Source organism: Gopherus evgoodei, chromosome 3 (genome assembly GCF_007399415.2).
Source record: "Gopherus evgoodei ecotype Sinaloan lineage chromosome 3, rGopEvg1_v1.p, whole genome shotgun sequence".
Lineage (NCBI taxonomy): Eukaryota > Metazoa > Chordata > Testudines > Testudinidae > Gopherus > Gopherus evgoodei.
Window position 1 is genome coordinate 116,470,132 of NC_044324.1, and position 26,220 is coordinate 116,496,351.

Genomic DNA, 26,220 nt, shown 5'->3' on the forward strand with positions numbered 1-26,220 from the left:
CCAATTGTATGGGACACACATCAGTTTCTTGGTTTCTAGATTTAAAATACCAAGTTTAAAAATACTTTGCATATGTTAAATATTTCTTGGTTACATTTTCGCTAATAAGATGCCTTTATGAAATGAAATAGTAAATTCTGAAGTAGGAAACCCATTCAAACTGTATACCTGCTAATATTTAATTAGAATTAAGAAGTTTAAAATTTTGTCTTATGCTGGAAGACTGAATTCTGTTTTTGCCAAATTTACATCTTGCCAGAAATAGAGCTTCTGTGTAGAACTTCACCTGTAAATGTTGTTTAAAGTGTGATTGCAGACGAGCGCTTCGTTGCTCACAGTACAAATTTGCTGGAGACCACTCTTTCACACAGCTGTGCCCTTTTATTTTCCAGTATTTTCCCACCACCACATATATACAGCTATATACAATTCAATACCCGTCAGGTAGCCCCTTAGGGAACAGCTTGCTCTTACAGCAGCTGGGAGCAACAGGACCTCATTTTCCTGTTCCTCCCCTCCTACTTCCTTCCTGCTAGCTTTTTAGGCCTTCCTCTTAGGCTCCTTTAATGAGCCACACCCTGCCAGCTCCAGCCAGTTCCCTTGATGGGAGCTATGCTAGCAGGTTCTGAGCTAACAGAGCCTGGTTCAGTGCCTCTTAAGCCAACACTGTTATAGTGATGCTATATTACTTGGTCAAGAGGTGATAGGAAAAGGGGTTGGTATTGAGTAGCTTCTAAAATCCTAGCATAGGTTAGGCCTATTTCCTCTTTTTGGGTGAATTTTTGTACTATAAATTGATTACCACTGCAAATTCTTGCCTATAGTCAGAATTATTCTGCTTCATGAACTATTGATTGAGGGTCCATGAAGATGATTCTTACCTTTAGAACCTAGGCATGTCATGTGACATTTCCACTCAATTCTGCAATGGAGTTTTTTCAGAACCTATGCCTCATCATGGCATCAAAGTGCTCAGTGCTCTTGTTTAGGACCTAAGCCCATGGCTCTCATGAAATGTGGTCATTAACTTTAATATGAGCAGGATTGGGTCAAATGCAATTAAAGATATTTGCTTTCATACATGCAGCCCATCTTACTCTTCTCTTTGACCTTGAAGTGGAATCATAATATTGTATACAAGAGGTCTAAGTTTCTAGGTCTCCGCATGGGGTTACAGGGCCCTTTTGCTTAGTTGTTCCTGCTGCCAGGTGCTTCAACCCTGCAGAGAAGTGTGGAGGTACTTTTGTAAAGTACAGACATTAGTTCGGGGTATCCAATTAGCTATAATCTGGTTAAATAGGAGAGGGTTGAGCATGTCTGAGAGACAGAGGTTATGAGGTGCGACAGGAGAAACCCCAGGAACAGCCAAGTTTAGTCCGATAACACTTTAAGTGAAAAATAAGGCCAGGTCTAGAGATGGGGCAGAGGTGAACTATATCCAGCATGCAGATCTTCTATTCAGAAAATGGTGAGAATATTGCACCTTTAAAATCTTAGTTTCTTGCTATTGAAATGATTGATATCACAAATTCAGCATGACCCAAGTACAGGATCAAATGCAAGGACAGAAGCTCCTATTTAAAAAGTTACAGTAATAAACATGGAAAAATAAAACCGAGTCCTATGAAAGGTAAATGGATTTGTTTCTGATATTTGACCACTTTTTTCCCCTCTACTACAAAAATCCATCTAAGATATACATGCAGGAGCTTAGACTTTGCTCCTTACCTCATTGTCAGACTCTTACATAACAGCTTTACAATCTGCTTTGTTCAGGACATGAGTGTTCCATAGAACAGATGGAACATGTGCGGGGGATGCAGGAGAAGCTAGCTCGCTTGAATTTGGAACTCTATGGGGAGCTGGAAGAACTTCCTGAAGATAAAAGAAAACTTGCCAGTGACTCCAATTTGGATAGGCTGCTATCAGATGTAAGTATAGTCAAGACAGGACCATCTTCCACTGAAGCTGCTTCACAGAACTAGATCTGGTTCAAGAACAGGATCCAGCAGTGGTATTATTTCTATACAACTTGAAGACCTTAGTTGTCTCAGGAATTTAGGTTTAAATGTGTTGAGGAAAAACATGACTCTAATGACCCAGGATATTTCCCATATCTGCCCGGGATTCTACTTCCTCAGCATTAATTCTGAGGAAATACAAGTGCCTTGTCCATCCCTCTTATTCAGACTACTCCTTGTGGTGCCTCTACCAGTTTGTGCAGTTTAGAGGAGCCTTTAAGGTCCTGCAAACTGTTTCAGAGCTTAGGCTGATGTAGAACCAGCCTGAGCATCAGGGAGCTGAACCATCTTCCCTGTGTTCTTTCTGTACTCTGCCACACCTAGCAGAGACTAGACAGAGAGAATTATCTGGACCTATGTATTCTAAATGTATCAATCTTTTTTTTTTCCTGTGTGCCTTCTTTGATAAACAGGAAAACTGTTAAATATCCAAAAAGTCCAATTTCTCAAAACTTCCTAGTGTAGAGCTACACTTGCTTTTAAACTTACAGTACTATCATGAAGGCCTTGTTTAATTTTTTTGCAACAGACCCTAAATTTGTGTTAGTACCATTTATAATTGTATTATTGACATGTTTACTTCATTAATTATAACTACAGTGTTTTTTCTCATACTTTGTTCATTTATATTGCAGCTGGAAGAACTGAATTCTTCTATGTATCCTTTTTATTAAATGTCATTTTTGGTGAACATTTTTGCAATAAAAAGTTGATCAGAATCAAAATTATACTATTAAATTTCCAGAAAATACATTTCACAGGTGTTCTGTAGCTCAGGAGAGTTCAGTGGATTTTAACTGTGCTCCTTTTTGAAGCTCAGGGCTGTAGTATGTCATGTTTTCAGATCCCTCTAGCTTACAGATGGCTTTCCTGTAACACTCAAATGGTAGGTTGCTGTAGATATAAACAAAGCTTTGTGAATAGGCTTTTTCTTTAAAGATTTCTTCATTAACTGTTTCTGTTTACACTTTGAAAGAAAAAGGTACATCAGACACAGATATCTAAAATTGTCATAGCTGAAGTATAAAATTTTAGACTGGACATGTTGAGAAAAAAGACTGTTTAGCCAGTTGAGTGCAGACCTTGATATAAACTACCCACTTTGGCTAGGAACTCTGGAGCAACCACGCATAATAATATGCCTCCTAAAATGTTCAGGAGTGGAGTTCTGTCCTGCTGAAACTAGGGCAAAAAAATTCTAATATTCTTCAGTTTTCCACAACACTTTTTAGGGCTCCTGTCGAAAGAGGAAACTTGCACACAAGCTTAGAACATAGATCATTTAAATATGCAAAATACAAAACTGCAGCATTACCATTAAATGCCTAAGCATTAACAGCTGCAACTAACCAGCTAAATAATTTACATTCAGATTAATGTATACATTACCTTAAGTTGTCATTTCCATTCTTGTAAGCCTCCTAACCATTGCAGAAGGATGGTCCAGTGGTTAGGGCATCAGCCTGGGACTTGAGAGAGACAGTTTAATTCCCTGCTCTAAAATCTACTTCCTGTGTGAAAAAGTCACTTAATCTCTCTGTGCCTCACTTCCCTGTCTGTAAAATGGGGATGATAGTGTTCCCCTACCTCGCAGGGGTGCTGTGATCATAAATGTATCCACAAGTATAAGATGCTCAGATACAACAGTAACAAGGACCATATAAAAGTCAGAGGGGGACAAACTACGGTCTGTGGGCCACATCCGGCCCGCAGGACCCTCCTGCCCAGCCCCTGAACTCTTGTTCCAGGAGGCTATCCCCAAGCCCCATGCTGTACCCCAGTCCCCAGGTGGCCAGGCGGTGCAGTTGCAGAGCTGCGGCCTGACCCAGTGCTCTGGGCTTCGCAGCTGTAATGCCGCCAGCCACCGGTGCTCTGTGCTGCACGGTAAGGGGGAAGGGAGGTTGGATAGAGGGCAGAGGAGTTTGGGTGGCATGGTCAGGGGCGGGGGGTGGATAGGGTTTGTGGCCGTCAGAGGGCAGGGAACAGGGGGGTTGGATGGGGCAGGGGTCCCAGGGGCAGTCAGGAATGAGAGGGGGGGTTGGATGGGGCAGCAGGGGGCAGTCAGAGGTGGAGAGTCTGGGGGTGGTCAGGGGACAGGGAGCAGGGGGTGATGGATGGGGCATGAGTACCAGGGGGCCGTCAGGGGGAGAAGCAGGGTGGGTTCGGATAGGAGGTGGGGACCAGGCCACGCCTGGCTGTTTGGGGGGAGACAGCCTCCCCTAACTGGCCCTCCATACAATTTTGGAAACCCGATGTGGCCCTCAGGCCAAAAAGTTTGCCTGCCCCTGATATAAGTAGGTGAGAGAGAACTTTCCAAAATGTTTCACCAAGCCAGAGGCCAAGTGTGAAATATTTCAGTCCCAAAGGTGTATGTTTTGGAATTTGAGTAGGATTTATTGGAAACTGTTGTGCAACCTTACTGGTATTAAGTGAAATCAGCCCCTGCTATAAAACTCATTTACCATGTTACAGCATTTACAGAAATTCATGGCATAACTGTTCCTGCCCTTGTCAGAAAAAGTGGTTCTAAAATGTCTGTGCTTCATTGGGATCTAATTATATAAGCAACTGATCTGAGTTAGCATCTTTTAATATAAGGATAGTATTTTAATGAGGATTTCAAATGTCCTCAGATTAGTAGTGAATGGTCTGTATTCTAAGAGACTTATTTAATACATTTTCTTATGTAAATGCACAAGATCAGGGCTGTGCCCTTCTAGGTACCTGCATGCCTCCATTCTTTCAATCTTCCCATTTAAGATTTGTTAATAGTCTCTAAATTTAAACTTATTTTTTTAGGCAAGGAAAATATTAAATATGTATTTCATTTTTACTATTTGCATTTTATTGAAAAACTTTGGTTCAGGCTATTCTGTAATTGCAATAAAACAGAAGAGAATTAATTTATTTTTAAATTGGTGACAATGTGCTTAGCACTAAGATGACTTGTAATACTGTTTTTTCCCTCTGGCATGTAAACTTTGACCTTGTGTATAATTGCATCCAATGTATATTGATATTCCAGCATGTCAGGCCATGTGTAATATTTTGTTTTTGTGTCATCTCAAATCTATCATACTTTACAAACATTAAATACCAGTATAATACAGAGATTCATAAGGTAAATTATCTCGTGTTATCATATGAAAACTTAATTTCTTAACTCTTTGTTCCAGACAAAAACTTCATTTAGCAGATGCACAAGATATCCCAAATACCTCCACCAGCTAAAAGTGTAGATTTTTTTGATTTAGAGATCTCTCCAGAAGTCATGTCTTTATTTTTCCAATGGAATCTAGATTCTTACTCATTTTCCACAACAAAGAATTAAGGTGCAAATGCAAGTGATTATTTTCTCATATTCCTGTGAGCAGATTTGAGCACTGCGATATATCAGGGTTGGAATCTATTGATCTAATTGCAATGGTGTGCTGCTATGCTTGTTTTAATGCCTTATTTAATATAAAGTGTTTGGGGAAAACTTGAAAGTACATTCTCAGTGTTGGATTTATATATGTACATATAATATGTTCACTAACATTACTCCAATTTTGACAACGCTAGCAGTGAAGTTTTTTATAGCTGCCTTCCTGTCTAGTATGTAGACAATCTGCACACTCTTTAGTGTGTTTTGTTCACCATTAAATTATGCCATACATTATGTTAAAGTGTAGCATCTGTTTAATTATGCTCAGAGAAAGAGCTCTTGTATGGTCTGAATTTTTACAAAGTCAATTTTTTCCCTTGCTGTGTCAACCACTTTAGAATTTCACCCAGTTAGAATTAGAATACATACAGGCAGCCCATGTCATTTGGTTTTGGCAATTTTGAATTCTCAGCAATACTTAAACACTGTCACTCCATAATAAATCCATACTACACTACTTTGCTTTCCATTAACTTCTTTTGTTTAGTAAAGTCTCCCTTTTTGAGGAGTTAATGGCTGTTTGCTATTTTTAGTTATTTCAGGAGTGCGGAGAGTCAGCAACAATAAACACTGACCTTCAACACATGCCCAGTAACAAGAGGTCTGTTTCCAAAAAATGCTGCTACTGGCAGGTTTTGTGGCGCACACGTTACTATACATATTTCAGTACGGAAGATGTTGTAGTGATGGATTCACAGTTGACATAGCTAGCGAGCACAAATCTACCCCACACGAAGTTCCTTTCATACAATCAAGCTGAATCATTGCTCCTGCCTTGTAGCAGCATGAGCCCAAATCCCATACAAATTGCTACATTTCTTGAACATGGACAGAGAGCCTGTGTTTGTGCAAAGACTGATTACGTGATGGCTCAAAACTTCTACCAGAGGCATGTGAAAATGTGCACTCAGTGGTGCATTTGTTCTAATGTGTAGTTAAACTGTTTATTCAGATTTCATTTTTTGTGTGCATTTGTTCTATAGCAGGAGTGACGTCTTTCTCCCTTCCCTTTTGGGTCTTCTGAGCTCTTGATCTATCCATATTACTAGTGTCTGGGATAGAGAAGAAAAAGTTCAAATCTGTGCAAGTCCTACTCAGAGATGATTCCATAGATCTTCATTGAAAGAACACTGTTCTTTGCCCCATGAGCTCCCACCGCTTTCCTTCTGAATCAATTGTAGCTTTGTCTGATCCCTAAAGTTCTAAATAGAAATTCCAACTCTGAGGAGGAGGCTTTAGATACCATAATCCCTACTGAAAGCAAGCCCAACTCTTGCACCTTCTAAGTAAAGTACTGGCATTGCCTTCCTTCTGCCTAGAAGCCCAAATCCCACACTAAGCCGTTTACTAGATTCCTAGTAAAGTCCTTTCTCCAAACTTCCCTTGTTCCACTGTGATTTACTTCACAGTTCCCTTTGTCAGTGAGACTCTTTCTTTAGGTTTTGTTAGACTTTGGTCAGCCAATAACTAGACAGTTGCAGTATGTAGGATTTTTAGCTCAAACTTTTTGCAAGCAGGAGTTTAGTGTTATTAGAAACCTGTCTTCAAGTAGTGTGTACTAATGCAGGCGAGCTGAGGAAATGGAATATACATACATTTAAAGGGAGACGGTTGTGATTTTTAGCTTGTCAACTTTAACAGTGTCTCTTCAGACTGCAAGTAGCAAAGAGATTTAGTAACAAGAAAATAAATATTTCATAAGATGTTGATGTCACCTTAAGGAGTTGTTTCTACTAGGGGGTTCGTTATTTCACTTACATTTACTGTTATTATGGGCAAGCTACAGTGTAAGAATAAGTTACCATATCCTGGGCAAAATTCCAGGGTGTGGCGTTAGTGCCACAAATAAGTTATTAGCTCAGAACAAACTCTTGCCAAACCGATTACTGTTTAACTGTATAGCTGCAAACAAAGTTAACATTTTGATCAACAGTGGTGATTTGGGAAGCAGCTTAAAAAAAATATCCTGCTCCTTCACTTGTGCCCCTCAAAGCATTACACTTCTGACGCACATGTTGAATGAGAAAGGTAGTTAGCGTTTCAGCATCGTAGGAGCATGGTTAATAGGGGAGATTGAGAGTCAGTAATATAAACCTTGTTTATATTTCCTACACTGCCACTGACTGGCTTTGTGACCTCAGGGAAGTTCCTTAACTTGTGTTCCAGTTTCTCAACCTTTACAGTTAGGATACTCTTACCTAGTTTTACAAAAGCTGTGTCCATCCAACGGTCCCCACTCAGAAAGATTTCCCTAGCTAAGAGATGCTGGCCTTTAGTCCTGACTCACTTGTGATAGTGGTAGGTTGTCCTCTTGTACACTAGTTTGGATGGATGATGTGCTGTAATTTGGTACAACTATGCTGATCTCCATTTGGCCCGTCCTACACTGGGACGTACCAGTGCCATTCCCTTCTGTTCAGGATTGCTGCAGCCCAATACTGCTGTGTCACTGCCACATGTTGGGTCAAGGGCCTGTTACAGTAGGAATGCAAGAGATGGTTCCATGCTCACATCACTACATGGTGTATGGGCAGCTGCAAGTATAGTGGGAGAGAGCACACTGAAATTTGAAGCTGTGCCATAGGTCCTTCCCCTTTAGGGGAGGGGCACACAAGCAACAGTAGCCTGAGTCAGGCTCTGGCTTAGAGCCCAAGGTGTAGCTTGTTGTGCAGTTCCTATGGAGATTGGGGAGTACTGACCCTCATCCAACGCAGCAGTAATTCCAGCTTTCATTGCAGATTTCCAGCGGCTTGTTCAGAAGGAAAAGCAAGACGTATCCTCTTTAGAGGTAAACCATTCAATAGACTATGAACTCCCTGGTCTATGGGAAAAGTGGGTTGCTTTGTATTTTAGTTTTACTGTATTAATGTTAATAGAAAGGGTAGGGGGTAATGTCCTGCAGGCCTGAATCATACAAGCTGCAGAGCAACAGGTGTAAAGATTTCAAAACTAAACCAAAAATGAACATCCTAGGTTTTTCATAATTCCCAGGTACTTTGTGCATGACTGATTTGTAGCAGAGGGTAGAGATCAGAACTTTAAGAGGGCAAGAAGGTTACATTCCTCTGCCAGAGAAATTCTGAGGTATTTTTTAAAATGAAAACTGGCTCAGAGATGAAAATGCAAATATAATGTGCAGGCAAGCAGCATGGGGAGACAAGAGATTTCAGCATACCTTTTATAGCACAATTTAAAATACGGACAAAGTGCCATCTCATCAGTGGCTATTCAGTAAAGACCAGACATGGATTCCATAAAGGGAGAGGGGAAGGGGAATTTAGACCTAGCATTGGATACAGCTGTACTAGGTCAATAAACCAGAGGAAATCTGGTATCCTCACCATAATAGGTCCCCCTGTTATCAGAGAGGAACCAAGCACTGAATGGGTATGGAGAATAAACTATCCACACACAGAAATGGCAGCTTTCTAGCTTATAGTTGAGATACAGTGGTGGGCAGATGTGGGGGAAGTATGCATTACCATAACCCAACCTGTACCTAGTAAATACTAGGTAAATATTTATTTTGAAAATAAAATTCATTGGTTTCCAGGATTAGAGTTCTTGCAGTTTTCATGAGTCCAACATTAATTTTTAAGGTATTACAAGGAAATGGTGACAAGAAAATAATACGTAAGTAGACTAATTACTTAATTTATAATTTGGCAAGAACAATAGGGCAGCTACCCCTTTCTACACAACCCCCTCCCCCAGGAATTTGTAATGACTAGAAGAAGGCACCCACACAAGAATAGGAGCCATAAGTGTTACACCAGATCATTGGTTCATATGACAGAGGGCAGATTCCCACCTGTTGAGGCAACAGAACTTTCTTCGGTAGCTTGGGTTTCTTGGGAGGTCTCCCATCTAGGTTCTTACTGACCAGTCCCAATCTCAGTTATGTGATCTAATGAAATCACAGCTCAAGCACTGGCCTACTTATGTACACACTGATGCCCTTTACCCAGCTTCCTCATCTAAACAGGTAAGATTGCAAGATATAAGATTGACAGCAAAGTATTTTTAAGACACAAACAATATATAAAATGGGCCTGGATCCAGGCTTCTGGATCTAAATACCCCACTGAGCATAGTGGAAGTGGGCTTCAGATCTGAATCCAAGTTTGAATTCTACAGTTTGCACCAATCTCTACTAAGAATTAATTAGATCACATATCTCTTTAATTCACTGAATTTCTAGGGGGCTCTAACAAAGCTGGTGTAACCAAGTATCACTAATGGGATGATGACCACAGCTTATGTAACACCAATTCCCCACACTGTTAAACAATGGCAACTAGAGAGTTTAGGACTCCTTGCAGAAAACACAATGAAGTCCATCAGAATGTCTTCCAGTAAAATCCAGACCACAGGGACCTTGAACACAAGGTTCAGCACTTGGACACCTATCGCAAATAAATCGTTCAACAAGCAGGTAAGTTACAGTCTGGTTGAAGTCATTTTTATAGGCTCAACTATCATGAAATGCATTGATGCACATTGCCACATATCTTGAAACACCTCCCAACCCCCAGTTGCACATGCAATGGCAGGAAACATCTTACAATATACGCACTGATGCGTGTTCATGTAAATTAGATCAGAAACCAACCTCACATTTTAAAAACATTACATCAACATCTCATCTTTTAACTGTTGCACCTTTATTTTCTTTGGTCATTTAACAGAAATGGGACAGGGACAGTATGTTATATCTCTGTACTGTTACTGGCACAGTGGGGCTGTGGCTTCTAGGAGCTACTACAATACAAATAAATACTAAAAATAATGAACTGCTTCCTCAAGGCAATGTATTTACTGCCATGATGTCTGACAGCAATTACGCCTGTGAGGACCAAGAACTATTCATAGCAATAAGCACTATGGCCATTAGCAAGCATGATTGGCTCTATAACAGTAGTCAAGTACAATGGCATTACACGTCTTTAATTTTTTTTAAATTACAGATTTATGTATTGGTTCAATGTTTTATAAATAAATTTTCTTTTTCCTTTAATCAAATCAGGTACTGCTCTTAACTAAATGGGACTACATTCCCCAAAAGCCTCATCCCACATGAATTGCACTAGGCTTATATACTCAGAAATTGCTCATTTTACCTACAGAGGAAAAGTATAAAAGACCTTTGCTGAGCAGCAATTGAAGTAGAGTGAGAGGAAGTGGACTCTATCCTCAGAGAACAACTAAGTTTGATGCCCCTCTTGTACAGGGGTTTTGAACTAATGGAGAGTGTCATTCCCACAGAACCCAGGGCCATGGAGAACAAAAATGGATGTCTGCCCTCTGTCAAAAATGTTAGTTTCAAGGACTGTTAGAGAAATACACCAGTCCTTGGCATTGCAGTGATTGTTGCTCTAAAAATGCAGTAACTCCTCGCTTAACGTTGTAGTTATGTTCCTTAAAATGCTACTTTAAGCAAAATGATGTTAAGTGAATTCTATTTCCTTATAAGAAGTAATGTAAATGGAGGGGGTTAGGTTCCAGGGAATTTTTTTTTGCCAGACAAAAGACGTTATATACATATACAGTATAAGATTTAAATATTTTTAAACAATGTAATACTGTACTTACCAATGATGATTGTGAAGCTTGGTTGAGGCAGGGGCGTAGCAGGGTCAGGGCACAGGGGCTTGCCTTGTGCTGCCCACCTGGCACTCCTGTCAGAGAGCAGGGTCGGGGCGCGGGGGCTTGCCCCGTTCCACCCACCTGGTGCTCCTGCTGGGGAGAGGGGTCAGGTCGGAGCAGAGCAGGCCAAACAACTTTAAAAAGGAACATTGCACAACTTTAAATGAGCATGTTCTCTAATAGATCAGGAACCAAATAACAAAACAATGTTAACTGGGATGACTTTAAGTGAGGAGTTACTGTACCTAAAATAGGTAGACGGTTTAATCATACACCACAGGGATAAGAACAGTGAGTAAGCTTCTCCATAATGATCTGTCCCTTTGGACTGCTCATTTTTGTATTACAGTCACTAGTTCCCAGAGGCTCCAACTGAAATCTGGTCTCCATTGGGTTAGGCACAGTTCCTAAGTAAGAGACAGTTCCTTCCTTGAAGACCTTACACAAAGGATAGGAAGTGAAACAGGCACAAAGAGATGAAGTGACTTGCCCAGGGTCACACAGCTGATCAGTGGCAAGAGACATGGTAGGAATACAAGAATATCGATCTCCTGAGTCCCAAGGCTTGTCTACGTGGCAAGTTACTGCATGAAAAGCCAGGGTGTGAATCTACAGTTTACCATGCAGTAATGGCCCATGTGGTCACTGCTGCAGCACAATTCAAGTCCTAGATTGTGGCTGGGCGTACTATTACTTGAAAATGTAGCATGCTAAGCTGCACTCCAGGACTTCCACTGCACTGTAGCTGTGTTGTTACCCTGAATTTTAGATGCCAATTAAATTAGCCTACAATAGCACTTCTAATTTAATAAAAGGGTAAAAAGGTTGTGGCCGGCCTGAAAAGAATTGCCAGTGTGTTACCAGGGGGCTTGTCTCAGACCCGCAAAGGGCTCCCCAGAGCAAGCTAATCTTACTAACCACTGAAAGAACTCAGGAACAGCCTTCTGCTGAAGGACTGACACGCACAAGCAGAAATGCTTTTAAAAATAAATAATTCTTATGTTTTCAAAAATAAGTAATTACGGTGTTTTTAATAGACTCAAGAAAAAATATATAAAACAATAAAACAGTAGAATTATATCTAGGAATGAAGCAGCACAACAAAATAAAAGACACGGACTACACAGGATATGTAGATCATATAACAGTTAAAATGTAATAGATTATCTATCTATACTGTACACACACGTGTATGAGGCCCTGTATATATCAAGGCTCAAGCCTAAATACTGCAATTCAATAACATATACCTCTACCTCGATATAACGCTGTCCTCGGGAGCCAAAAAAATCTTACCATGTTATAGGTGAAACCACGTTATACTGAACTTGCTTTGATCCGCTGGAGCGCACAGCCCCACCCCCTTGGAGCACTGTTTTAGCGCGTTATATTTGAATTCGTGTTATATCAGGTCGCGTTATATCGGGGTAGAGGTGTACTTAATACAACATAATATATATTACCTCTATAAATCATTGCAAATTCTAGTTTGAGAGAGAATTAATTACTTAATAGTTAACATTTAATACCTTAATATTTAATATCTAACATTTAAGCTTTTAACTTCCTGTGAGCTCCGGAGAAGCGGTCACCGGATGGGTAGGAGAGATTTCACTCAGAACACAGGCATCCAGCTTTATTTACAGACAGACCCACACACTTCTTAACAATACATGGAAAAAACAGACTTACACTCATACCCAAATTCCCTTTGTTTCATCTTAATGGTCCTTCTGATCGGTCTGTAATGATGTTAAGGATTGTCAAGGCCACAATTTTCCTAACTGCTGCTGCTGCTTCAGGCTGCGGGCGTAGCGGCAGTTGCTGCTGGCAGGGACTGCTGATTGTGCTGCTATGAAAGGTGTTGCTGTGGTGACCTTTAGAGTTGCTGCTGCTGCTACTGCTTTCCCAGGTGGCTACTGTATGGAATTTTCTGTTGTTCTTCTCAGGTAGCTTCTATTCTTCCACAAAGCCTCAAACCCACGACACTCGGCCTGCTAGCCCTGGGCTTTATAAGCTGGTTGCTCTCTCAAGGTCTGCTTATTAGCATAATTAGCCCAGCTCAACCAATCAGTTTCTAAATATTAGCATAATTGCTATTTTTGTCTAGCTCCTCCCATTATGTCATACTTATTTAAAGCTAGCTAAGCTCCTCTCTCTGACACCATCTTCGGTAGAGCTCCTCCCCCTGAGGTCTTGGGAGAAATGCTGAGTCATTCCCTATGAGTTACTGGAACTTTCTTCTATGCCTTTCATAGAGGATTATTGCATCTATTTTGGATTTCTAACTTTAAACTATCACTATTTACAGTAGTAATAGTAATCTATTTATTTAAAGCCTTAATCTTAAAGCTAACTGATGTTTTATGGCAGTCAAAATGTCCTGATACTATCACCATCTTAATTAAATCAATAGGGAAGAGTTGACATTTTACAATTTTTAAAACCCTTTTTCCATTTTTTCTCTGCTAGTCTCTACGAAAGTGCTGCAAAATTTTTCAAAACAGCTAAAAGCAAAATCTCTTGTTACAGTGTCTGTGCAGGATATGACTGTGGTGCAAGCTGGTATGCTGTTGATCGGGTAGGCAACTTGTGGCACACGAGCTGATTTTCAGTGGCACTGACACTGCCCAGGTCCTGGCCACCGGTCTGAGGGGCTCTTCATTTTAATTAAATTTTAAATTAAGCTTAAACATTTTAAAAACCTTATTTACTTTACATAAAACAATAATTCAGTTATATAGTATAGACTTATAGAAAGAGACCTTCTAAAAACATTAAAATGTATTACTGGCATGCGAAACCTTGAATTAGAGTGAATAAATGAAGACTCTGCACACCGCTTCTGAAAGGTTGCCGACACCTGCTGTAGATTCACACTGTGGCATGCCTTGCAGTGACTTGTCATATAGAAAAGCCTCCAATTCATAGGTGATTGAACTACGGGTTCGAAGGGGTGCTGCAGCACTCCCGGCTTTAAGGGTTTTCCATCATATACAGAGTTTACAGTTTGGTTCAATGGCTGTCAGCACCCTTACTATAAAAATTGTTCCAGCACCTCTGCCCAGTTTAATTTCTATCTGCTAGGGTCACACTGCCTCCCTAAGCATCATTATATGTGCATCAGACTTGTAGAGGTCTGCACAGCATACTGAACTAGATATGAAAATACTCTGTTTCCTTTCAGCTCTTTGAGGAAAGACTTAGTCTCATAAGCCATTGGTTTGATCTGTGGACAGACAAGCAGCGCAAACAATTCATCCACACAATGTTGATGAGATGCAGTAAATCACAACTAAAGTAAGTTTGTTACAAGGACTAGCTTAGTGTTGTCTTTCCAAACAAGCAGGTATGTATGAATATGGATGTCACATAAGACACACAGCAAGCCAATTCTGTAATGAGATTTGCCCAGGGGATCCCTGTACCCTTGTGGAATCCCAGTGAAGGCCTTGAGGATTTAACACTAGTGCCAGTGTCTGCCTAGACGGATCTAATTGGGACCTGAAATTGTGAACTTTCTTTTGTAAGAGGGTCCTGTCAGTTTAGTTTAATAAGGACACTGTCAGATTCATAAGACCTAAAAATTAAGACTGTAGCAAAATCACGTGACAGAGTGTATAGATGTGTGTCCAGTGCAGGCTTGAAGCTCCAGATTCTCCATCTTTTCCTCTTTTCATTGCATCATCAGGGAAATAAGAAAAAAAAGCAACCTCTATAGCTTTTCCATTTAGTATTATATATTGTTGGCTTAGCACTGTCCACGTGGTCAGTGCTCTGCAGAACATGGAGCAAACAAGGTTCCTTGCCCAAAGATCTCACAATCTAGGACCTGGATGTTGCAGTTTATAATGTGGGTGGGCAGACTGCTTTGCCTGTGCAGAGACTCACTGGAATCAGTGTGGTTCCATGCAGGCACAACAACCTGCTCCATGTTATATATTGCAGAATCAGGTCCCAAAGAGTCATCTTTGCAAGGTACTGAACACAAAGTTCCCACTAGCTCCTAATGGGAGCAGAGGGAGCTCTGTATTTCACAGGACAAGACCAGGTTTTAGTCAGCTCTTATAAAATAAGGGCCTAATCATGACATCCCTTATATACACTGACTTCTATTGGGCTATGTGTGAGTAAGGGGTTGCTGAGTTGTTTCCTGGCCACTTGTGATTATTAAAAATGAGAGAGATCTTTAACTCTTTCCCTGGATGTCCTGATCCTTTCCCATCCAAATATCTGGATTGATTTATATGTTCTTCACACAAGCCCAGGATAACAGGCATATTATCTAATAGTTTCTTTACTGGCAAGAGTCATCTCAAACTCCTGGCCTACTGGATTACTAATAATAGAAAATGGCTACTAAAAATACAAAGGTTCTACCCCTTCCAGTGTTCTGCAGAGCAATAAAAACAACCTCAGTGATATAAGGGCCTGGAATAAACATAATTGGTTCTGTTGAAATGATCACACTCTTGGCATAGTTTTGTTTTGAAAGACATACAGTTCACTAGTTGCAATAATGCAATGCTCCTATTTACATAAAAGTCTAGATTTGCTCTCAAAATGTTGTATTATGTCACTGAGATGCAACGCTATCAATAGAGAAATGGCCAACTAATTAGACAAACGCATCTTGAATCTCTTCCCAATGGGTCCCAAAGCACTTTGCAAATGATGCCCTCATAGGAATCACTTCACTCCTGATAATATTCTTCAAATAGATCTCAGGTTTTCTGAAAGGGAAGACCAATAGAGTGACAGAATAGAATCTCAACAGGATTTAAACTACTGTGAATATCTGTCTCTTTACAGATTTACCCAAAACTGGTTTGCAGAGAGGATTCCAGTGTCCAAAGTGGATTTCACCAGAGTGCTGCCACGTTTCATATCTCTGCACATCTTCTCCTTTCTCAGTCCCAGGGAGCTGTGTGCAGCTGCTCAAGTCAGCTGGCACTGGAAGTTTATAACCGAACAGGTTTGTTCATTGTAGGCCTGGTCCCACTCCCATGGCAATCAAAAAGAATTTTCTTATTGAAATGATAGGAATAGGACCTGTAACTGGACATTTGCAGCACTTTTAAGGGGCACCACATACATGAAATGGGAAATCTGCAACAGTATATTGTAAATAGCATAATTTGCCAAAGCAATTTTGTATCTTGTACAGCACTCAGATACATGAAATGCTTCAGAAGATTGAGCGTTTATCTGTCTAGCATACTTAATAATAATTAGAAAGATCTTCTGTACCAGAATTTTCAACTTTTACGCACTTGACAAAATAACCTTTTAAACTTTGCTCTATTTAATTCACTATAACAGATAAATTGTTGGAACCAGCTTCATCCAACCCTAGCAAGAACGTCTCAATCACTAGGAGCATATTACACATAAAGGCATTTATATTTTCTCTTGTCAGAAACTAATTCTCATTCTACATTTCATTCTGCTGCTTTGCTTCTATACTTAACCCTGTTTTGGCTTTGATCTTTAAATGCACCCATCAAGCAGCAGAACACAATATGTAATTTAGAGCTATGTAGTTAGCTGGATGTCTTAAACTCCGTAATTTATAGAGATTGCTGTGGCCATATGGATACTGATAATGCCAGGGCTTAGCATTTTGGAGTATTCACAATACTACTCTTTGTTATGATCTATCTAAATAGATAGTGTATAGCATAGGCGCAATACCATTTATTGAAATTAAAATAAAATAAATATTCATCTTCAGAAGCTGCTCAAAGTGGTACAACAATTAGCCTACTCTTTCTGTTCCTCTGTGCCAAATATGACAATCAAGGGGACAAGATAATGCCTTTATTTGCAGATTTCCAGATAATGAAGAATTTTAAAATAGAACACAAACTAATGCACCTTTTTCACTTGAATTCATTGACATTATCTGATTATTAATCCTCAGGAACAGTGCCAGCCTCTGCATATAAGAAAATGTTGCAGCAAGCTCTTTGAGACAGAGGCATCATGTATTTTTATTTGTTCTGTAAAAGTACTAGGCACTTCATAAAAAAAGAAATCTCACTGTAACGTATTTATAGAGGTCCTATGTTTGATTTATACTCATATACTACTGTGAGCAGTGGCAGTATGAAGCCCTAAGATTAAAATAGAAAGCTTTTTGTTCTCACTTTGTCTCTCTTTTACCTCTTTCTTGTTTTAAGGACTGTTTGTGGGTGCCAAAATGTGTTAAGTTTGGATGGTTCCTGCCCTACACTCCAGCAGACAACGAATACAGTGCTTGGAAGCGACATTATATTGCTTGTGCATCCAGCTTAGATTACTTCACCCCAAGACAAGCCACTGAAATCTATGGGACCCTCAATGAACCAAAACCTGAAAATGAGGAGGAGGAAGAGAGGCTAAGAGAAAAATGGCTACGAAAAATTATTCAGGAGAGATTAGCATTACGCAAGAGTCAGTGGTATTAAAATAAAGACCTCTTTCTTCTGAGATTAATGTTAAAATAACAAACACTGTCTTCTGAAAGTGATAAAGCACCTAAAGTATTCAAGTAGTCAAAGACCTTTTCTTTAGGAAAACATCTTTGCAGATATTTTTTAAATTAATTTTTTAATATCAAAAGGGTAAGGGCTGAAAATGGTAAATATAGCAATAGATTTTGTTTCTTCTAAATGGTTGTTTAGTCATATTTGATATGCCGGTAGGAAAGGGATAAAAATGTTCAGGCTTAATAGTGTCCAGTGGGGTTTCCAGTACATCTCAGCTGTGGAAATAATAGAAACCTCAAACTGTCAGTGTGTGGTTGAGGACTTAATTTCTTTCCAGTCTGGCACATATTGCTTTCCAATTTAGGAAAATGAAGGTTTGAAAGGAAAAGACCCAGCACCAGGGTGTCCTGTAGAAATTTTATGTATAGCAACAAATATAGTCAATGCATTAAAGGAATCCTTAGTCAAGTTTAGGTCAAAATGTAGGTTTTGTATAAAATTATTTAAACAAAACTTAAGACTAACAGAAATATTTCCATGGAATTCTATGATATATCAGACTTTTATTAAGCAGTGCTCAGCATATTGAGATTTTTGTCTACAAGTATAATAATCAGTGTATTTTATAGTAATCATAGAATATTTGGGTTGGAAGAGACCTCAGGAGATCATCTAGTCCAATCCCCTGCTCAAAGCAGGACCAACACCAACTAAATCATCCCAGCCAGGGCTTTGTCAAGCCAAGCCTTAAAAAAGCTCTAAGGATGGAGATTCCATGATCTCCCTAGGTAACCCATTCCAGTGCTTCACCACCCTCCTAGTGAAAAAGTTTTTCTTAATATCCAACCTAAATCTCCCCCACTGCAACTTGAGACCATTACTCCTTGTTCTCTCATCTGCCACCACTGAGACCAGCCTAGCTCCATCCTCTTTGGAACCCCCCCTTCAGGTAGTTGAAGGCTGCTATCAAATCTCCCCTCTCTCTGCTCTTCTGCAGACTAAATAATCCCAGTTCCCTCAGCCTCTCCTCATAAGTCATGAGCCCCAGCCCCCTAATCATTTTCATTGCCCTCTGCTGGACTTTCTCCAATTTGTCCACATCCCTTCTGTAGTGGGGGGACCAAAACTGTACTCAATACTCCAGTTGTGGCCTCACCAGTGCCTAATAGAGGGGAATAATCACTTCCCTTGATCTGCTGGCAATGCTCCTACTAATACAGCCCAGTATGCTGTTGGCCTTCTGGACTAACAAGGGCAGACTGTTGACTCATATCCAACATCTCATCCACTGTAATCCCCAGGTCCTTTTCTGCAGTACTACTTCTTAGCCAGTTGGTCCACAGCCTGTAGCGGTGCATGAGATTCTTCCTTCCTAAGTGCAGGATGCTGCACTTGTCCTTGTTGAACTTCACCAGATTTCTTTTGGCCCAATCCTCCAGTTTTTCTAGATCACTTTAGAACCTATTCCTCCCCTCCAGTGTATCTACCTCTCCCCCCAGCTTAGCGTCATCTGCGAACTTGCTGAGGGTGCAATTCATCCCATCATCCAGATAATTAATAAAGATGTTGAACAAAACTGGCCGCAGAACTGACCCCTGGGGCACTCCACTTGATACTGCTTGCCAACTAGACATCAAGCAGTCTAGTCTAGTCTCACTACCCACTGAGCCTGACAATCTAGCCAGCTTTCTATCTACCTAATAATCCATTCATCCAAACCACACTTCTTTAACTTGCTGGCAAGAATACTGTGGGAGACCATATCAAAAACTTTGCTAAAGTCAAGATATATCATATCTGCTGCTTTTCCCATATCTGCAGAGCCAGTTAGCTCATCATAGAAGGCAATCAGGTTGGTCAGGCATGACTTGCCCTTGGTGAATCCATGTTGACTGTTTGGGATCACCACCTTCTCCTTCAAGTGCTTCAAAATGGATATTAGATATAGATTGTGAATTTTCATTCAGCCAATATGGTTCTCCCCTCTTCATTAATACTTGTTTGAAAGGCTATCATTATTCATATAGTTTTCATGGAGACCACACTTCAGTGCTGTCAAGTCCCCAAATTTTCTTTCAAGTTTCATATTTGACATTTTTTCTAAACAGCAGCACCCAGAGTCATGTGATTAAGTGAGAATCTCAGTTTTCCTTTTTTAAAACAGTAGGCTTCTACTCTTTCTGATTAGAGAGAAAAAACTTGAAAATATGAATCCCAAGTCCTCCAAAATCAGAAGACAAATGAAAATAGTCCCCATTTTTTTTAATCTCATGACTGTTAAGACATTCATCTGATTTTTTTAAACTGAACTAATTATTTTTTGAACTAGTCAGGTTGTCAACACTACTTTCATTTCAGGTATTACTACAAGACAACTTCATTTTAGTAGAATGACCAATTCCTAGCCAAAAATGAGGAGGACTTTTCAGGCAGGGTCCTCAGTTTAGATAAAATCTAAAGACCGTCATGTAAAACTAACGTGCTAATTTTCATATGGATTATTTCCCTAGTCACGGCATTGTTATTCCTGTTAGTATGTACTTCCCCATCAATGGAAACACATGGGGTTAAACAGCAGGGTCTGGTGTTGCTTGTTTTTCAGAGGAATTATTCAAAGCTCGACTGCCTTGGATGAGTGGGACTTGGAGCTCGAGATTCTTAAAATCACGATTACAGCCAAGTCAGGCGCAGGCAATCCAGGATAGGGCTAGACTACAGGCAATTTTGCAACTAATTAAGGTAATTTCCCTCCAAATGTACTTGCTTTTTATCCTTTGAAAATTGCTCTTTTTTTGTGCAAGCATTAAGTGCTGAATCCTGAGATTGGTTGGCAGTGCTAACACAGATCCTGTTTAAATCAGAACTACTTGAAATACATTCCACTTAATTAAAAGCAATTAAAACTCTTCATTGATTTGTGCTTCATGTAATCCCACTGAAGTCAGCACAGAGTATGGTTCATGATTTATTGTGGAACTGATTCTGCCACCCTTAGTCATGCTGAGAAGTGCCCTACTCACTGTGTACTCCCTTTTGACCTCCAACGGGAACTTTGTGGCGTAAGATACTATGTACCATGAGTAAGACTGGGACACCAAGATACTAAGTAATATGTGGACAATGTTGTCAGAAATATATATATGATAAAGCATAGAGATCCTGTTCTACTTGTGTAATTGTTAGTTCAGAATGGTGCACAATGCCACTACATGGCAGGCTTTGTTATAGTAAATACTGGCAAGTGTAAGTGGCTGATCAGCTAGTAGGCTGATGTGAGGGAGCCACTCCTGCAAAGACTTAGGCTCATGAGCAACTGAGGGTATGACTACACTAGAAAAAAAAACCAACCCCCCAAACCCATGGTACAAATCTTAGCGCATGAGTCACCTGACTTGGGCTCACAGGACTCATGCTGCGAGGCTAAAAATAGCAGTGTAGAAGTTCTTGCTAAGGCTGGATCCCAGCCTGTGAGACCCTCCTCCTCCCTGGGACTCAAAGCCGAGGCTCAAGCCTTAGCAGGAACTTCTACACTGTTATTTTAAGCCCTGTAGTGTAAGCCCTGTGAGCCCAAGTCAGTTGACCCAGGCTCCAAGACTTGCTACCGTGGGATTTTTTTTGCAATGTAGAGGTTTGACTACTCTGATAGGTAAAGTTACTCATATCTTTATGTCTTTGGAGGATTGGTCTTTGTGTCTACTTTGTGTCTTTTATCTCATAAATAAGACTGACTGGATGTCAATAAAAAGTCTGAAAAGTCTGGCACAGAATATTTTGCTTCCTCGTTAGCTTATTTTCTACTGGAAAAAGCTTTTATAGCCATCACTTATCATTTTAAAATACATTAAGATTTCAAAACACACAAAAAAACATAAAAAAGAGCTGTTAAAATTGAAAAAAGAGACTTGTAAAACAACTATTTAAAAAAAAATTAGAATCCCCTAAAAGGCATGATCTTTGCCATGGAAAGCAGAAGTGACAAACATACAGACTTATTCTTAATACAGTTAATTTCATACTTGACTAAACTGTGATTACAGCTAGATTCACTCTGTAACCCAACTTGTAAAGCAGTTGAGTACAATTAACATTGCTTTGTGACTTGAAATATACATGCTGAGGTTCAAAGCAAGGCACTGGCAGCACAGAAAGTAAAAGTGTTTAGATGAAGCTGGTATGGGAGCCCAAGCTACTGGACAATCTTCTTTCACCATCACTATAAATACTGATGAACCCCCGCATCCTTGTGAAGCTCTGTATAGGATCAATGCCTTAGCTTGCATCCATATTACACAATTTACAAGATTGTGTCTGAGCCACTATTAGAGTTGTATTCTCAAGTATTGTTCTGAGAAACTCAGTTAAATACATCTTATTTTACCAATTACAGACATAAAGTTTAAGTTTAAGTAAGTTTAAGTTTTTTTTACAGGTAGACGCAAGACAGCATTTTTGAACTGCTGCATTATGTAATTACTGAACCATGTTATTACACTGCATCATACATATTTCTCTCAGCATTTTTTGTTTAAATGCTTTCAGGAAAAAAGTGCTCTTTCGAATCATACTCTTTCAGTGCTGCTTTCTGAAGAAATGAAACCTGTATCAAACTTTAATCTAGCAGCAGAAAAACAGCTTGTTTTGGCCTCCTTAAAAACTTTGCCCAAAAGGTAAGCAGGACTCAAGATTTTCAAAATGCTGGTGATAATTCCAAAACTACACAGAAAATGGTACCCAAAACATAGTGATCAATAAAGGTGACAGAATACATTGTAGGAAACAATGCAGATCTTTGTAGTTATGTCAGGTGGCTTTTAGCATGCTAACACCTTGATGGAGCTCAACTTTGTCAATTAGTTCTAAATAATTACCACATAGGTTCCCTCTCTTAAAGCTGTGCTGCTCTTCCTCAGTGTTGGAAGGAGCAAGTCCACAAACTGGCATGCAGATGATATGTCTGGCCCATGCAAAGTCCTCCATTTAACTGACACCACTTGAGTGTAATCCTGGGGAGGGAACTCAAACTTGAGGTTGGGTAGAAACTTGGGGTTCTGCATGAGGGTGTGGCCAGAAATACTAGTTTCCCACTCGAGATTCTTGGGCCCACATTGGCCTGAAGCAACCATTCTTGGAGATTTGGGGGCCCAGATCAGCTGATCTGGTTTTAAACCATCACCCTGAAGTTCAAAGATATGGAGAACTAGAAACTGGAGAGGCTCTCCCGTAATGCAGCATACCACCCTCAACTTGTTGCTGGTCCAGCCATAAAATGGGAACCTTGTAGAGCCATTTCATGCTAAGCCTGGATAGGAGGCTAATGACAAAACTAAGTCTAGAGTTGTACTTTTCATTGGCTAAACCTACTTAGGGAGAAGATCCTGAATTTTTTTTTTTTTTTTGTGGGCTTACAGAGAACAAATCGATTTGTTCTTTACATGTATTGAGATTGTAAATTTAAAATCTTTTCACCCCAGAGCAAACGAGGGCAGTGAGGAATATTTTTCCTATCACCAGCACTGCTAAGACATAGCATAAAAATAAACACAAAAAAAAAGTGTGCAAATGGCTGACCTGTAAGTATTTGGAACTCCGTGATCTCAATAGGCAGTAGGTGATTAAGGTTCTTTTTTTCTCACAGAAGTGGTGGCCTTCAGGAGGCACAGAATAGAATAATACAAGATGCTATAAATGTATTTACAAAACACAATACTGCTTGTCTATTCAGTGTAACTGAGGGTTAGACAGGTATTTTCATACTCTAATGTCTTATTTCTGCATTAAAGTAAAAGAGAGAGATAATCATTAAAGGATATACTGCTTGAGTTTTTGCTTTTCCTTCTGTAGAATGAATGTGACTGGAAGCAGATCTGACCCTGTGTTACCTTACAAACACTGTCAGCATGTCTACCAAAAACACGGCAGTTTTGCATATCCACTTGAGCCATACCTGGTTTTGATATCATCCAGGATTCCTGCATATGAGGTAGGAATGTCTTCTAAGTTCTCTCTTTTTTTGAATAGTTTGGGTTCTGTGTACCCAAACTACATCCAGGGATGTACCTGAGACGGCAATCTGTTCATCTTTCCCCTGCAAATAAAGCATCCTTCCTGGAGTCTACTATAGCCTCAGTCCTGCAAATATGTACACATGTGCTTAATTTTGCTCACAAGTCATCCCATTAAGTGTTTACAGGATAAGGGTCTCAGCAAAAGCGCACTGTAAAGTGAAGAAAAACAAAGGAAAGCATAAGATTAAAATGTCAGTAAAGTAATATTATGAGCCTAAATCAGTGGTTCTCAATAGGGGGGCCATGGAGGAATGTTCAGGGTGTGTGCAGAGCTGAGGCCGGAGCTAGCCCCCACAGGGGGTGGGGAGAAAGCACCACACTTCCAGCCCCACTCCACCCCCAGACCCATTCAGCCCCCAGTCCTGCTCTGCTGACTCCCTCTCTGCCTGCAGCCCAGCTCTCCCTCTAGCTTCAGCTCCTCATCCATCCCCATTTTGCCACTAGTTCTGCCTTCAGCCCAAGCTCTGTGCGGAAGAAGCCTTGACTGTCCAGTAATGGGGGGAGGGGCACGGACAGATTCCATTACTGGTGAGGGCGGGGGCGGGGTCACTGGAAAATTTTGAGCATCATGGACCTAGATGAATCTCTAATGCAGAAATTTGGAGTTTAATATGAAACTGTAAAAAAAAAATGCTGTCTCTGCGCGTGTGGGGGGAACTGCACATTTTTTAATACGCTGACACTATGTGATTTGAAGTAAAAAATCCCAAATCATATGGCAAAAGTGCTAGTTTGTGTAAGACATTCAGTTTTATAGCTAATCAAAGAAAAGTCCAGGATGTTCACTTCAAAAACAGCCCATCCTGTATATTTATTTAAAAAATTGAATACAATCTGAGTTTCAGCAAAGCATCAGTGGGAAATAATAAGTAGGAAGTTAACCGGACCACCCAAGCAGCATTTTTTTGTTTCATGATAAAGGTTATGGCCCTGATCCTAAAAATCTGTGTGTGGATGCACGGCTGCATCTGTACAGAACACAATTAACTTCACTGAGGGTTCACGAGGAGTGCCAGGCTGCTCACGCACAACGAATTGCAGGAGTGGCCTAGCTGATATTTTCCTTTCATAAAGGTTGTTGTAGAGATCATCTCATATCCAGTGGCATTGTGGGGCCATAGGACAAAACTGAATAAAGAATTTCTCTGTGTAATTAATTACTAATGTGTAAAATAATAATATGTGATGCATTCTACAAATGAATATTGAATTAAGAATTATATATTTTTAATGGAATTATATTTTGAGAAAAGCAGGATTTATTTATTGAAGATATTAACTGATTTATTTCTATAGATGGTGCTGGACAGCATCAAACCTGGGGTGATTTCTGTGTTGTATGAACATTGCGGAATGACATTGGAAAGCCTCCTTTTTTACATAGAAAAGGCTCTGGATGGCCGAAAAGCAAAGAGTATAGGGATTTTTAGCGATGGAAACTCCAGAGAGATCAATTTACTCCAAGGTAGGGGCAGAGAGAAGCAGAGAAACTAACTGGGGAACATGTCAATGCCATACCATGTTTAGATATTCCAAAAGGGGAAACAGCATAAAAATACAAAGTTAATCAAGCTAGCAAATTGGTCACTGATCCAACTGTAATTTGTTTCTGACAAGCAGACCTCTGTACCTTCCATTGTAATCACTAGGACTCACCACAGGAGTAGGGGCTGCCTGGGTGTAAAAGCTTGTAGGATCAAGAGCTTGATAATTAGTTAAAAGCCAGAGAAAATATGACAAAAAGAGATGGTACAGCCATCTCTGATGTTATAAAAAAGGAGATTGGACACGTGATGCTAATCCAAAGTAGCTAAAAGTGTCAAGTATAATTCCCAAACCTGGACCTTAGCGTCCAGGACATGGGTACTAGCATAAAGTCCTCTAAGCTTAATTACCAGCTTAGATTCTGTAGCGCTGCCACCAACCAGGAATTTTTAGGGCCTGACACCCTCTGGTCCCCCCAAAACCTTCCCAGGGGACCCCAAGACCCAGATTCCTTGAGTCTCACAACAAAGGGAAATAAACCATTCCCTCCCACCTCTTTACCTCCTCCCAGATTTTTCCTGCCTGAGTACACTAGGAGATACCGTGAATCAATTCCTTGAAACACAACACAGAGAGATCAAGTTTCTCTCTCCCCCCGACCCAGAAGCAATACAAATTTACCTTTCCCTCCTTGCTTCCCACCAATTCCCTGGTATATACAGACTCAATTTCTTTGAGCTTTAATTAGGAGAGAAAAATCAACAAGTCTTAAAAGCAAAACTTTTAATAAAAAAGAAAGAAAAAAAGTAAAAGGTTTATCTCTGCACTTTAGATGGTAAACAGTTATAGGGTCTTTCAGCTTATAAACAATAGAAAGAAACTTTCTCCAGCAGAAACACAATTTAAGCTACTTCCAGCAAGTACACATATGCAAATAAGAAAACAAATTAAAAGACTATAACCGCCTTTTTTCTTACTCAATTCTGAATAGATAAGAGACTGTAGCAGGGAGATTGGCAGAAACCTGGTTGCACCTCTAGTCCCGTCCAAGACCCAGAGAGAACAAAGCCAAACCCAAACCCCACAAACAAAGGCTTCCCTCCACG

General features: G+C 40.1%; 2 protein-coding genes and 1 long non-coding RNA gene across 13 annotated transcripts in view; 2 read left to right on the forward strand and 1 right to left on the reverse strand.

Moving 5' to 3' along the window:
• The window catches only part of CCDC28A (coiled-coil domain containing 28A), an 11,491-nt gene extending 5,804 nt beyond the window's left edge, over positions 1 to 5,687 (forward strand). For all 3 annotated transcript variants that reach the window (XM_030556441.1, XM_030556440.1, XM_030556442.1), the window contains 3 exons: positions 1,777 to 1,931; positions 2,657 to 2,679; positions 5,198 to 5,687. In XM_030556441.1, coding sequence (XP_030412301.1) covers positions 1,777 to 1,931; positions 2,657 to 2,679; positions 5,198 to 5,252 — 233 coding nt within the window. In that variant the 3' untranslated portion in view covers positions 5,253 to 5,687. The remainder of the gene's footprint in view (positions 1 to 1,776; positions 1,932 to 2,656; positions 2,680 to 5,197) is intronic.
• On the reverse strand, positions 2,687 to 13,356 carry LOC115648604. Of its 2 annotated transcripts, none has more exons than XR_003999616.1 (3): positions 12,787 to 13,356; positions 11,041 to 11,228; positions 2,687 to 2,915 (listed from the first exon to the last, which is right to left on the reverse strand). It is a non-coding gene; the product is annotated as an uncharacterized LOC115648604 (long non-coding RNA). The 2 variants fall into 2 exon arrangements; XR_003999615.1 differs by lacking the exon at positions 2,687 to 2,915 and adding an exon at positions 9,772 to 9,854.
• Positions 5,968 to 26,220, forward strand: part of ECT2L (epithelial cell transforming 2 like) — a 72,443-nt gene continuing 52,190 nt past the window's right edge. For 6 of the 8 annotated variants that reach the window (XR_003999609.1, XR_003999605.1, XR_003999606.1 and 3 more), the window contains exons 1-9: positions 5,968 to 8,236; positions 9,650 to 9,883; positions 14,282 to 14,394; positions 15,907 to 16,069; positions 17,277 to 17,529; positions 20,167 to 20,303; positions 22,104 to 22,231; positions 23,406 to 23,544; positions 24,926 to 25,094. Coding sequence is in view for 1 of the 8 variants with exons in the window: in XM_030556424.1 (XP_030412284.1) it covers positions 9,692 to 9,883; positions 14,282 to 14,394; positions 15,907 to 16,069; positions 17,277 to 17,529; positions 20,167 to 20,303; positions 22,104 to 22,231; positions 23,406 to 23,544; positions 24,926 to 25,094 (1,294 nt within the window). In the remaining 7 variants the exon portion in view is untranslated. The remainder of the gene's footprint in view (positions 8,237 to 9,649; positions 9,884 to 14,281; positions 14,395 to 15,906; positions 16,070 to 17,276; positions 17,530 to 20,166; positions 20,304 to 22,103; positions 22,232 to 23,405; positions 23,545 to 24,925; positions 25,095 to 26,220) is intronic. The other 2 variants (XR_003999610.1, XR_003999611.1) reach the window with 2 other exon arrangements.